We start from the raw sequence: 14,273 nt of genomic DNA on the forward strand, positions 1-14,273 counted from the left end.
AAAGAAGCCAGCCCCAGCCTAGCACTGCACAGCTCAGAGTCTCCTATGAACGACACACGCTGAGTAAAGGCACTGTACCTCTCTGGCAGTCGTGGCCTGTCCAGCCGGGTGCGCAGCTGCACGTCCCCGTCACAGGATGGCAATGGCCCTCATTCCCACAGCTGCAGCTCTGCTGGCAGTCCTGGCCGAACCAGCCGGGTGGGCACACTGCAATGCAAGGACATGAGCTGCAACTCTGCAGTGAGACCAAGGCACAGCACTCACCATTTATCATGACCACAACACTCACCATGACTCAGTGCTCACCAGTATGGACCCAGCATTTCCCACATCCCCCATTGCTCATCATGACCCCAACACTCACAATCATGAACCCAGAACTCATCACGACCCAACACTCATCACGACCCAATGCTCACCATCCTGGCAGCGGCTGCCAGTGAAGCCCGGTGTGCACACACATGCTCCCGTGGTGGGGTCACAGCTGCCATTGTTGGCACACTCAGGACACAGCTCCTGGCAGCCGAGGCCCCAGCGACCCTCTGGGCAGGCTACAGCAATCAGAGAGAATAAGGGCAGCTCAATGCCTCTGGTAAGATGCACAGGGCAGGGTGAGGGCTCAGCTTGGGACTGGAGCTGGGTTGCTTCCTCAGTGCCCTTGGATGGGGACAAGGGGCTGCAGAGAGCTGGCAACCAAAAGGGCAAGGTAGGACGTCTAATGTGGTAGTGGATTCCCTGTTCTAGTTCATATGCTTCTGTTTGGGAATACATGGCTAGCAGTAAGGACAACGTCACCATGTTTGTTTTATAAACATCCCTCGGTAAGTGCTAGCCTGCCAGGGCCCTTGTGTCAATTTGAGATTCACATCTGCTGCTGGGGAGCAGCGCTCCTGGCAAAGCATCCTAACCTGACAGCCTGCAGGAGCTGTGCAGGGGATGCAGACTGCTGAGCAGGGCAGCTGAGATGCTGCAGGGCTGGGGACGGGGCCAGCTCGCTGTAGGTGGAACTGTTAGCAGCAGGATATCCACACACCATCAGCAGCTTCCGTAATACATGAGAAGTGCTCACCTTGGGCGCAGTCGTGCCCTGTCCATCCCGGTGCACACAGGCACTGCCCGCTGACCGCATTGCAGGGAGCCCCATTGCAGGAGCAGAGCTGCAGGCAGCCAGCCCCGAACCGCCCCGCTGGGCACACTGCAAGCAAACAGCAGTGAGAGCTGTGGGTTATAGAGCTGGACACAGACTGAGAGCCACTGAGCTCCTACAGACCAACCTGAGCCCCCAGACACACACCTTGCTCATGGTCTCTTTTTGTCCCTACAAGGCCCCAGCAGATACAAGAGCACCAGCACACACAATTAGCGCAGGAAAAAGCACCCTAGCTCGTAAATTTCCAGTGACACAGTGGAGTTTTTGTTATTCCTTCTCTGTGCTAATTGATGGCAGATGTTTGTCTACACCCTTTAATCATATCCAGGTCCCAACAACAGCCCAAAGCCTCCTATTTCTGTACAAATATTTGTGTTATTTCCTGTGACTCCCCCCCCCTGCACGCTCGAGCTCCTTTCTTATTCCTTTTAACAAATATCCTCAGCTGAGCACCCGGGAGCTGCAGTGCTGCTGCAGCCCTTTGGAATCAATGGATGCAATATGGGATGCAAGAACCTACCGCACTTTCACTCACAGCCTTGGGGGTTTCTTACAGGAAAAGTTAAGTTGGCCTGTTTGGCAACAAGAGGAAAGCGGGGAGGGTGAGCATGGAGCTCAGAGAGAGGAACTGCTCCGGGAGGCAGAACTTGAAGTTCTAATGGGCATGAAGGACCAAATCTGCCACGTGCAGAGCAAACAGAACTTCAGCAGGGGGAAAAGAACAGAAGGGGAAACACAGTGCCATTCTCCTAGGGACTGATGGTCTGGAAGTAAAAGGATATTAAAGGGAGGAAAAAAGATCCATATCTGTTGCCTTCATCTACAACAGCAGGGATGCCCAACGTGCAGGATGCAGTAAGAGCTTGTCCTCCTTATCTGAGTAAGGATCTCTATGCATGAGGATCCCGCCTCCTTCTCTAAGCTCCCAGCTCTAAGAGATCCCAGAGCTGGGTCACTGGAAGCCATTCCAACCCCCCCCCACCTCACCTTGGTCGCAGTTCTCCCCATGGAAGCCCTGGGGACACTCCTTCCAGCACCGCCCAGTGATGTGGTCACATTGCGCATCCGGAGAGCAGCTGCACTTCTTCCTGCAGCCCTCCCCATAGCGGCCAGGCTCACACTCTGGGGGCAAAGATAACATGTTTAGTTCCTAATCTAGGCAAGCAAGAGGCACGGAGGCCTCAGGAGGACGGAGCAGAGGGATACCCAGCAGGACACTCACTGGTCTCGCAGTGCACACCGCGGTAGCCAGGCTTGCAGTGGCAGGAGCCATCCCGCTTGTCGCAGTGCTGAGTGTTTGGCTGCACACAGAGGCACTCCTCAGAGCATCCAGGGCCAAATGCCCACTTGGGACATGCTGCAGGGATAGGGATAGGGCTACAGTGACCCTTCCATTACAGCACCCAGCCTGAGGGCAGCAGGCACCCCATAACAGAGGCATACCCAAGTGGCAGTACCGCCCGTACAGGCCAGGATCGCACAGACACGCTCCATAGATCCGATGGCAGCGACCTCGGTTGGCACAGTTGCATTTTTTCCTGCACTGCTTTCCAAAGAATCCTCTCGGGCAGCCTGGTGAGAGGGATGGTGAAGCAATTTGGGTCTGTAATTGCACGTCTTGCAGGAAAAATGCATACCAAAATTGGAGTACATCACAAACAAACCTAGACACAGGGTGCAGTCAGGGTCAGACCAACAATAAGCTGGGGTCTCTAATAAGGGTAACAGGATTCCCTGTACCAGCTCAGAACTGAGTCCTCCACATGAGAAGCAAGAGGATGATGCACTGTGTCAGCACAAAGCTGCTGCACAGCCCTCCCCAAGGGACAGCAGGGCAGGAAATGCCACCCAGCACAGCACAGCTTGCTTTAACCTCATCTCTCTGTTTTCTCTCTGCACCCTTCAAACACCTCTTACCTACAGAAAGGAGAGCTCCAGCTATCTCCTACCTTACTTTATATTCTCCTCCTTCCATAATAGCTTCCATATGATCCCAACCCTCTGTCTGTAGCTGAATCCCTCATTGCCTCATTGCTTCCACGTCCCCCAGGTTTAAATTCTTTGGGAGCGAGGAACACCCTCAGACATGGGGGGCACCAACACCAGCAAACACGGCAGGCTCCAAAGAAGCACATGACGAACACTTGACAGAGATGCTCATTGCTTTGGCAAGGGAAAAACAGCAATGGAACACAGCTGCTTCTGCACAAGGGCTCTCACCATCCTCACAGTGGATCCCAGACACACCAGGCGGGCAGTGGCAGGTGCCAGTGCTGGGCTCACAAGTAGCCCCATTCTGGCAGAGGCAGAGCTGGCTGCAGTTCTTGCCAAAGGTTCCAGGCAGGCAGGCTGTGGGACAGAGGGCACAGCTTTAACAGCGTGCACATCTGTGGGTTTGACCTCTGGATAAGACGCAGTAGGGTCTATGCACAGCATCACTCACTCTGGTTGCACAGCAGCCCGCTCCAGCCAGCCGGGCACTCACAGCCTGTCCCCTCCACATTACATGTGGCCCCGTTCTGACAGTCCTCACACGTCAGGCTGCAGTCATGGCCAAAGGTGTTCTCCAGACAGACTGCAACGAGACAACATGGTGAGATGCCCTCCCCAGGGCTGCCCCCAGCAACCCCAACATCACAGCCTGCAGCTGCTGGTGCCTCCACCAAGCACAAGCCCAGCACCCACAGTTCAAACTGGAGGTTTCAAAGCAAAAGGACCACAGCCACAAAACGCCCACCGAATGTTTCTGAAAGCGTGTGCTCTCCTCTTGCTTCCATCTCTTCCTCCTCCTCTTCGTAGTCATCACTGAAGAGCTGGGTGAGCTCATCCCGCAGGATGGCCACGTGGGGGATGGGGCGGATGATGGGGCGCCGGGCATCCAGGGCTTCCACTGAGTCCTCTACAGCTGGGGGAACAGCTACAGAGACCATAAAAGTCAGGGTAATAAAACGGCACTCTGATGCTCCTGATGGTGTAAGGTTGTTTCCATGGTCCTGCTGGATGGGGATGAGCACAGCGTGCTCAGCATGCAGCACTTACGGATGCAGCCCCTCCTGTCTCCATCCAGCTTGTACCCAGCGGGACAGCTGCACTGGAAGGACCCTGCCTGGTTCTGGCATGAGTGCTCACAGCCACCGTTGTTGGAAGAGCACTCATCCACATCTAGAACACAAAGGGGACAGCAAGCAGGTGGCAGCACCTCACTGGTTATACAAAGCAACCAGCTCTAAAAGCAGAAGGAGGTTGCCCAAGTGACGGAGAGCCTCTGCTCATTGCAGGGGAGTAGGACCAGATTGCTTTTAAGGGTCCCTTCCAACTCCAGTGATTGCATGGCTCTATAACTGGGAGTGACTGGAAGAAGTGCTGTCCCACAGGAGCAAGGACAAAGCACGCACTGCACTGCATGCACCCTGCTCACCATCACAGGCACAGCCATCAGCACGTAGCCGGTACCCAGCATGGCAGGCACACTCGTAGCCCCCAGGGTAGTTGTAACAGTCCTGCTGGCAGCAGTGAGAGCCATCCTCACATTCGTTGATGTCTAAATAAAAGCAGAGGGTGCTGGGTGTCAATACGCAGCACCCACAGCGGTAACAGCAGTTGCTCCATGATAGCCTCATGGTATATGTGCACACAGGAGCTGACACATGGGGGTCCTTGTGGCTTGGGATAGACTTGTGAAGACAAGGAACAAGTCTGGCCTTACCAATGCATGTCCTCTGGTCATCCTGCAGCTGGTAGCCCGAGTTACAGGTGCAGATGGGGCCGGCGCTGCTGTGGTGGCACAGATGGGAGCAGCCACCATTGCCACTCTCACAGCTGTTCACAATCTCCATTTCTATCCCTGCAGAAGGAATGCCGTCAGCATCCAGTGCCACGGGCACCCAATCCTTGTGTGTGCTTTTGGTACACGGCCCCGCTGAGCAGAGCAGTGCTGTGCTGCAGGGAAGGGATGGGAATAGATGCTGGGCTGGAAAGGGATGCACAAAAATAACTCTGTGGAGCCCCTCGGGGACAGGCTCATGGTCAAACTGAGATGAACCAGACTGCAGACAGAGCTGCTCCCATTCCTGACGAGCTGCAGGATGTGCTGCCAACCAAAGTTGGCTCAGCTTTCCCAGCGCGGAGCTGTTTGGATGCCAGCTGGGAATGGGAGCAGCTGAGCACTGCGAATATCCAGATGCCTGCAGCTAGGAAAGGCAGTGAGTGACATGTCCGAATGGAAGAGGCAAGCATCAATAGCAGCCATGTGTCTTCATAGCTTGGCAAAGCTCTTGTAAACTCCAGCCTAGCTAATGAAGCTTCTTTAGGCTAAAAGTACCATGGGGCTCTGAGTCACTCTTGAACCTCAGGAAAATAGCTGCCACCTACAAGAACATTCTTGAGGTTTTGGTGCATCCAGGCCCAAGAAAGATGAAAGAAGAGGAGCTTGGTTGTGCCACGGCGGAAAGTGAACTTCCAGATCTCAAAAACATGAATGTCTTCCCTGCTAAATGCAGTCAGCCAGGGCACAGCAAAGGAAGAAACGTGCTAAAAGCACGTGCTCATCCAAGAGCACCCAACAGGCAAAGGTGGATGCTACCGAAACTGAGCTGTGGGATTCTGTTCAGCAGAACATGCACTGTGGGATCAGCCATGCCCTTAAGAAGTGCCCAGCAGTGCTTTGGCTTCTAAATAGCACGCAGCTCTTTGCATTGCCCTGAACTGCTTTGCTTCAGGCTGTCTCTGCTGATGTGCTTTGGCTGAACAGATGGCAATCTGGCTCACTCTTGCACTGAATTGTGTTTATTTCTCTTCCTGATGGGAGCAGATGCAATCACATCATTAGCTCAATTCCTCCTTCACTTACACATCTACAGCTGACCAAACTCATCCAATGCAGTCCCCGGGAGCGGGACTTGGTCCATTTGGAGCCAAACAGCTTCAAGTAAACCATCTAAACTGGTGCAGTGGTAACTTTAGAGATGAGTTCTGTTGGTGGGAGAAGCCAACAGCTCTGTCACGGCCCATGGAGCTCTGTGACTCAGTCTGCGCTCAGCAGGCAGTACCAAGAGCTCTCCATCAGCAGGACCCCCCCACACACACTCCTTTTTCCCCCTTCTGACCCACAGATCTCCATCCCACTGCAGTACTCACGGTAGCACTGCCTGCTGTCTGCTCCCAGCTCATAGCCCGGGTTGCAGGCACACCTGAAGGAGCCGTGGGTGTTCAGGCAGCGATGTGCACACATGGCCAGGCCAGTCAAGCACTCATCCACATCTACGAATGGGAAAACCCAGGAAGAGCAGCAGCCTTGAGACAGTGTTGAAGTGTCCCCAAAGCAGTGGCGATGCTGCTTGGCCCCGCAGTTGCTCACCTTGGCAGGCTCTGCCATCAGGTCCCAGCTGGTATCCAGGACGGCACTCGCAGCGCGCTGCTCCCCGGACATCACGGCAGAGCTGCATGCAGCCCCCATTCCTCTCAGCACAAGGGCTCCACGCTGGGGCCGAGAGAAGCAGCAATGACCCACAGAGCCCCACAGGCAGGGCTGCCATCCCTCCCAACACTGCCCAGCACTCACGGGCGCAGCGTCGACCATCCTCCCGCAGCCGGTACTGCCGACGGCAGCGGCACTGGTGCTGGTTGGCTGTCAGCTGCACGCAGTCGTGCTCACAGCCACCGTTGTTCACTGCACACGAGTTCAGTGCTGGGGTGGGGGATAGGAAAGCATAAGAAACATCATCCACAAGCAGCATCTGAGGCTTTGAAGTCATAAAGCTGTTTAAGTTTGCAAGGTGGGCTAACTGCAAATTGTTGCTACGGCAGCGCCGTAATCTCAGCTTTGCTCAGACGGTGCCATAAGTGCTGCAGCTCAGAGTGCAGCACCAGTATCTATATAGGAGGAGGTGACCCTGCAGGAACTGCACTGCACCCTCCCAGCTCTGCTCTGTCTCTTGCCATTCACACACTGTGAGTGGGACAGCCACCTGGTTTCTGTTACCAAGGGGGTTCCTGCACTTCTGACCCATTCTTTGTCGTGCAGGAAAATCCCAAGTCCTGACTCTGAGAAATCCTATAAGGAAGCTGAGGGTCCCACAGCAAAGTCATGTCCCTGCAGAGGAACACTGAGGGCACTGATGGCTCCTGTGCCACTGCAGCCTGTGTCTGATGTAAAGATCAGCTCCATTAATGCAAGCAAGCATTTGGGAAATAAATACAACTTAATGGGGTCCAAATGCTGCCATACACAGTGCAGGGCTGGAGGGAGAATTATCAGTCTGTGTTACTTCGCTGATGTTGTTCCCTTTCATCCATTAGGATGGAGACAGCAGAAGTACCTGAGGTGACTGCAGAGCTATGGGGCAGAGATGGCTGGTCATCAAACACTTCTGCTATCTTTAAGTGTTTAATAATGTACATTTTAAAGCATTCATAAATAACCGAGCTGTGCTTGGAGTGCCTTTTTTTTTTTTTTAAGCAAATAAAAGCAGTAAAACAATGCAGAAGCTTGCCAAAATATTCCTCCCTATGGGAAAAATGCTTGGCCAATCTATAACCAGCCAACACATCCTACATCTAAAATTACCTCCCAGGATGCAATGATCCCATGAATTTGCAGTCTGAATAAGTGCCCTCTTTGCATGCTTGTGGAAATAGAGTTTTTAGAGTGGAAAAAACCCAAAGTTCAGATTCTTCTCCATGATGCGACTTCAGCAGAGGATGCTGGTGGAGACACTGTAAGGTTGGACGCTGCAGGCTGTCCATTAGGATAACTTAGACACCAGGACACCACCATTTTCTTTAGGTTGCCTTTAGCAATGTGTTCTTATTGCCCAATGGGAGCCTCGTGCTCCTGGCTTGCAGACAGGCACTGTGGGCAATGGGGAGCAGCAGCACAGCCCTGCCAGCACACCCTGCTGTACGTGGCACACAGGGACAAGCAAAAAGCAGTGAAGTGCATGGACCAGGGCTTTGGTTTTGCTACAAGAGGAACAAATCCCATTTCAGAGCAGGAACACCGAGGCACAACAAATGAAACACACTCCCAGCACTTCGGGTGCTGTTCCATGTGCTCGGGGGTCTCCCAGCCAGCTCCTGGCACGGCGCAGCCTGCAGCCCTTGTTCTAATTACTGCTCCTTTGCTTTCTTTGTTTACAGAACCTCTCTGAAAATATTTCCATTCCCAGATGCTTTTCCTAGCTCAGCTTTTCTGCGACGCTGCTGCCAAACCCGGTGTCATCCTGTGCATCATGCAGCCTTCGCTAATTAGAGCTCAGACAGACTTTGTGCAGATGAGGTTTCCATCGTCTGAGAGCAGAACACCACGGCTGGCCCTGCAGGACTTGCACCCAGGACACTGTGTGGCACGAGGGTGCACACACAGCAGGATGGATGCACCCAGTGCTCTGCTGTGGGATCCCCACGTTCCCATCCAACGCCACCTTCCCATCCCAGTGTGGTCCCATCATGTAGACCAAGCCCACATACCCCCTTATGGCACGACGTAAATCCCTGCTAAATTCGAGACTCCTTCATTTGAATGCTCTTAATATTAAGAGCTCCGCCACGTAATCCCAACCCCATTTATTCCAACCTCAGACAATTTCCAGAGCCAAGCCGTGTTAATGCAGACCATCTCACCCCTCTGCCGGCCAACACAAGCAGCAGGCTCAGATTAAACTCTTTGCTTTGGCCCCTGAGTCCCTCCCCCACCCTGGATCCACAGAGAAGGCCCAAAGATGTCAGCTCTCTGCCTCCTGCCATGTGGTTCTGATAAAGAGGGGTGATCTCAGGACGTCCAATGGCTCTTTTTGCCCTATTTCACTTTCAGCAGAAATGCCGGCTCTGTTTCCCTCCCTTCTCTTCTGTACTCAAAGCATCAGAGATAACAGAACAATAAAGGCACTGCAGGACCTCGCGCTGCAGAGCACAACCAAAGGTGCTGAGCAGACCCCTAACAACCCATTTTTAGAGGTGCCTGGGGAGCTTCTAAAAGATTGCACTGGTTTATCCCCCGCACTGTGCCTTGCTTTACCATCTGCAACACCAACTACAAAGGGACCAGGCATAAGCAGCCACCCCAGCACTGTACTAAGGGAACAACTGCAGACCCACAGCCCTCTTCTGAGCTTTCACAGGAAAAAGATGTTTACTTCCATCCCTCGACACCACTGCCCTAATGGGCCAGCACCGAGCTGAGCTGACAGCAGGGCATATACACACATAGACGTGTGTTTCTATCACGGAAGTGCTGAGAACAAAAACCATCAGTGTTCAGTGCAGCTCTGCTGTTCCAAAGGAGCTGTGCCCAGCCCTCCTACCCCCATGTCCACCAGACTCCATCCCCAGGTGCTACACCCACACATGGAACATCTCCATTGGAGGCTCCACCACCTCCCAGAACAGCCTGTTCCAAAGCTTCTCTGTTCCCTTGAAGAAGAAATGTTTCCTTATATCCAACCTGAGCTTCCCCTGGAGCAACTTATGGCCATTCCTCCTCATCCTATCACTGCTAGCTGGGAAAGGGGTCATGATGCAAGTCTAAGCCAGCATCAACCACTTCATGTACAACAGCCCATACTTTCAGGGCTGACAAGGGCTATGAAGTCAGCATTCCCAAGGAACCCAAAACACCTTTGACTTACCAATGCAGGTTCTGCTGTCGGCGTGCAGGCGAAAGCCCGGCTTGCACTCGCAGTAATAGGAACCAAAGGTGTTCACACATCTGTGCTGGCAGCCCCCGTTGTGAACCTGGCACTCATCAACATCTGCAGAAGAACAGAAGAACGTGAGAGAAGTGAGCATGACAGTATCTGAAGTCAGACTTATTTATTCTCTGCTGAGTGACTCCAGATCCGAGGAATGAATGCATCAGGAACATCACTGCTATTTCCATCTAGTTGAAGCAGCCAAGTGATTTAAGAGATTTCAAGGACAAGCATGCAACCAGAAAAACATGCATCTTGTTTGTCAATCAGCATAAGCCATCCTTCCTCTTGCTCAGCTTCCAACAGTCCCTTTTCCCAGGTGGAGGCACACCATGATGTCACCATGAGCACACTGCTGCAGTGCTTCCCAAGAGCCACCTGCCCCAAAGGCTGCGGGTTTAGTAGTGTCTTGCATTCCCTCACTCTCTATTAAAGGTAGATCCATCCATCTGGACCACAAATGCATGGTCTGCTTGGGCAGGTGTTCATTCTGCCAGGGACCAACATCCTCCATTCTGAGTTGGCTCAAGACCACACAACCTGAGGTCTGGGTAACTGTAATGTGGACTAACAAAGTTCTCTGGTCTGAATTTCATGGAATGTCCTTCCCTTCAACTTTAACCTGAAGCCAAAAAGTGATGGCACTGGATCCAATGGGTACAGAGACTGTGCAGCCACGTGGGTCACGTTGCATTGGCACAAGGCATTGGGAGCACAGAGATGGCAGCACTCCACTCCACGCAATGTGGTTCATGATACACTGAGGCGATTTTCCTATTGGAGAACTGACAAAATCTGGTTGGAATTAGCGTGCCAAGGAAGGGAAGTGAGAAGCAGACAGACTTCTGCCCTGAGCAGGCAGCCCTGATGGGAGCACAACGCAGTGCCAGCTAGCACTGGTAGGGCAGCAGCACAGCCAAAATGCCCCAAAGCAGTGCCAAAACCAAACAGGGTGACTGCTGGAAGCAGAACTTGGCACAGGGTTAGGAAAGCCCCTGGCTACGTAAGGACACAGGAGCTCTCCACACCAATATGGGCACAGCAGAGCAGCAGTTGCTGATGCTCTCAGCTGTGTCCCCCAATGGGATCACTCTTCCCGACCCCACAAAGTGGCTGTGGGACAGCATGGGAAGGGCAGAGCGCAGGGGATGCAACGTTGCACAGCCCAACTGCACACAGCTCCCTGGTGGGGCAATGCAGAGATGGATCCTGAACAGCAGCTCCGCGTTAGGGGAAGGAAAGCAGCAAACAGCAGCTCTGCAAATTACAGGGCGCTTTGTTCAGGGGCAGTTTATCTCCTGTTAGAGGCTGAGGAGGAGGAGAGGAATCCCAGCTGCAGGCAGCAGCAACCGATATGCTGTAAGGGTCTGCTCTCCAGCTAACCAGGCTGTAACCCCTGCAGCAATTAGCCTGATGACTGAGCAGGGCTGCAGGGAAATAGTTAATTAAAATCCACCAAGATGAGTCCGTGTGGGATTCAGCTACTTTATCTTTCCAGTACCAGTTCATTAGAGCTGCTTTCAGCAGTTACACCAGGCGGTGAAGGTGGAATGAGACAACCCAACCGCACTGCAGTGCTCAGCAATGGGACACAGCCCTGTGCCAGGCTGTGGGGGATGGGAAAAACCCCAAACCTGAGCTCTGGAGGGCTGCTCCAAGCCCTGCTGGACTTCCACAGCTGCTGCTCCTACAGAGTGGAGGTGATTACAGCTCTTATCCACACACAACACCTGCACCAACCTCAGCAGCAGAAGTTTCCAAGAGCATCTCATGAGCAGGTGCTCTGAGCTGTAGGATGCAGTGCAGAGGGACCAGCAGCTACCTTGCCTCCAGCACTGCCTTTGTCCTCACCTCACCTCCTTTTGCCTTCAAGCACAGCTCTCCCTTACGAGCCGTGCTCACATTTCAGTCTCCTGATGGTGCTGATAATTGCACATTACTCAGGGTGGAACAGAGATGCACGTAACAACAAGCCAGCAGCCAGCTCCCAACTTGCCACTACACTCATCTGCTCAAACCCTTCTTCTCAGCTTCACTTGATCCCACTTCTCTGCCACTCAGATAGAGCACAACCCCCATGCATGGGCTGTATGAGCAGCACGTGGCAGGGAACACAGGCAGCATGGCATCATCCTCGGTGCCCAAACCATGGGGCACTTCCAAAGGCACTCACACCTGCTGGAAGCAACAGGACCAAAGGAGAGCACACAGCTGTGTTGGGTTCTGCTGTGCTTTGTAGGATCACAGAAAGAATAGGGGCCTCCAGGTGCAATGATTTCACATAGGACCCCCAGCAGAGAGTAATGATCTCTCCTTTACAGGTTGGCTGCACAGGGACACAACCCACAGCACTGCAATTAGCCACTCAACACGAATGCAGGGATCCAACAGAGGACTGTGTGTACACAGAGCATATCTTAAAGCACTTGAGACTCCAATTATATGCACACCACCATTACACAAAGCACCTCTTCACTCCCTGTTTGCATAAGGAGACTGCCACCAAGATGCCCATGCAGCAGCTCAGTGGGCACACTTTGCTTTTGGGATCAGAAGTTTGTACCCCAGGCAAAGCTTGATCAACTTGGAGAAACCACACGAGTTAATGCAGTCAGGGATGGAAGATGTGGGTCATCTCACAATAAGACAACACGATCCTTGATCCCTGCACTACTCACAAGCACCCAAAGCTCTCAGCAGACTTCACACGTTCTCCCCTATTTCTACTATCATTAAGCAGCCTCAGTCCCTGCCTACTGCTAAGCTAGCTGAGCTAAGCCAGCTGAGCACGCAGGGATGAGGAGGCAGATATATGAGAGCTTACAGAAGTTATCCCTTACTCAACATCCCCACTGATCATCACACAAATACTCAACTTTCCAATGCATTAAACCAAGCCACGTAACTGTGCAGCAAGCAATAGAAACTCTCAGTTCTTCCCCCCAACTCTGCCAGAAATCACTTCTCAGAATAAATCTGCTACAGCACGACTATAAGAATCCAAACTGCTACACATAGAGGTCACTGGGATGCAAACCAAACCGCTGCCAGCCCAGGGTCCCACCTGAGGGCTCAGCTACCCACCCCCAGGGCCCCCCATTACCACCCCCAGGGCAGCACTAACCCACCACGGGCTGAGCCCAGCACATACCTGGTCGCATCTCGGCATGGCCGTTGCTGTACCCCGCCTGCCCCAGGTAACAAGGATAGCAGCTCCTCCATTGGTAACGGTAGTGATTGCCGGCAGTGCCGGGGATGCCACCCAAAAAACCGAAGCACCAAAGCAGCATCCGAAAGTGCTCCTGCCTCATGCTGGGAAGTTAAGAGGTGAAACGGAAGGACAAGGAAAAGAACCCCAAACACCCCAAAAAACAACAACAAAAAAAACCCCGAACCAAGTGCGGTCCTGCAGCGAGTGAGGGGAGGAACGGGAGGGCTGCGGGAGCCAAAAAAACAACAACAAGAAAGGAAAAATAACAACAAAAAGTCCCATAAAGGCACAGCGGGCGGGCGGGGCTCTATGAGGGGCGCTCCGCCACCCCCCGCAGGTGAGGGTCGCTCCGGGAAGCGCCGCCCCCCCAGCCCCGCACCGCCAGCAGCGGCCGGGATACCGCATTCCTCCGGAGGGGAAGCGGAGGGGCTGGACGGGAGCCGGGGCGGGGGCTCAGAGCGGAGAGAGGACGGCGGAGCAGCTCGGGAGGCTGCGGGCATGGATGGACGGAGGGATGGATGGAGGGATGGACGTGGATGCCCAGCACGCAGCCCCCCGCCCAGATAACAGCAATCCAGTCCAGGTGACATCACCGCCCGCCCGACCCCCGTGCTGTAACCCACGCCCAAGTGCAGCTGTTGCCCCCCAGCCCAGGTGCCCGCTGTAAGGCAATCAGCCCCGACCTCCCTCTAACGACACGCACCTGGTGAAGCTCCCTGCGAAGCTTCCCCCCCCCCTGTGTCTTCCTTACAGCTAAAAAGTCTTTATGGACAAAACTAAGCTTAACTAAAGAGCGATTCTATAGAGAAATCCACACCGTTCCCCATCACGTGGCTCCTAGAATTTTATTTCACCTTTCTCATTAAGCAAGAAGTAAGAATAGCTCGTTGCATTTTCCAGAGGCGAGCTCAAAAGGCTCGTTTTGCTTCTGGAATGGCTTGAAACAATGAGCTTGCAGGGCTGAGCTGGGGCTGGGGGGGCGGGCGGGTTGCTGCTTTTAGAAGCCTTCTTTGGCTGTAGTAAAATTCCAAATTAAAACTTGTGGTTGTGGCTGCAATGAATTGCATTCCACAGAAGGTTCTGAAGCACGGAGAGGAACTGAATCCAGGAAGGGACTGCTGAGAAGGATGGGGGGGCTCCAGCCATGAGCACCCCAAAACCTATGGACCCATATGGGGGCAGCTCCCAACACACCACAGAGCACCCAGTGACCAAGCAGATGTCA

At 53.5% G+C, this 14,273-nt stretch overlaps 1 protein-coding gene across 1 annotated transcript in view; it reads right to left on the minus strand.

Moving 5' to 3' along the window:
• Positions 1-14,273, minus strand: part of MEGF6 (multiple EGF like domains 6) — a 29,296-nt gene that overhangs the window by 5,523 nt on the left and 9,500 nt on the right. The window contains exons 3-18 of the mRNA XM_072354463.1: positions 9,775-9,897; positions 6,711-6,836; positions 6,507-6,629; positions 6,287-6,409; positions 4,857-4,994; positions 4,569-4,691; positions 4,190-4,312; positions 3,888-4,067; positions 3,594-3,725; positions 3,371-3,499; positions 2,594-2,722; positions 2,373-2,507; positions 2,138-2,272; positions 1,070-1,195; positions 420-551; positions 79-207 (exon numbers count right to left, since the gene is read on the minus strand). Coding sequence (XP_072210564.1) covers positions 79-207; positions 420-551; positions 1,070-1,195; positions 2,138-2,272; positions 2,373-2,507; positions 2,594-2,722; positions 3,371-3,499; positions 3,594-3,725; positions 3,888-4,067; positions 4,190-4,312; positions 4,569-4,691; positions 4,857-4,994; positions 6,287-6,409; positions 6,507-6,629; positions 6,711-6,836; positions 9,775-9,897 — 2,106 coding nt within the window. The remainder of the gene's footprint in view (positions 1-78; positions 208-419; positions 552-1,069; positions 1,196-2,137; positions 2,273-2,372; positions 2,508-2,593; positions 2,723-3,370; positions 3,500-3,593; positions 3,726-3,887; positions 4,068-4,189; positions 4,313-4,568; positions 4,692-4,856; positions 4,995-6,286; positions 6,410-6,506; positions 6,630-6,710; positions 6,837-9,774; positions 9,898-14,273) is intronic.

The sequence above is a fragment of the Excalfactoria chinensis genome, chromosome 20 (genome assembly GCF_039878825.1).
Source record: "Excalfactoria chinensis isolate bCotChi1 chromosome 20, bCotChi1.hap2, whole genome shotgun sequence".
Classification (NCBI taxonomy): Eukaryota; Metazoa; Chordata; class Aves; order Galliformes; family Phasianidae; genus Excalfactoria; species Excalfactoria chinensis.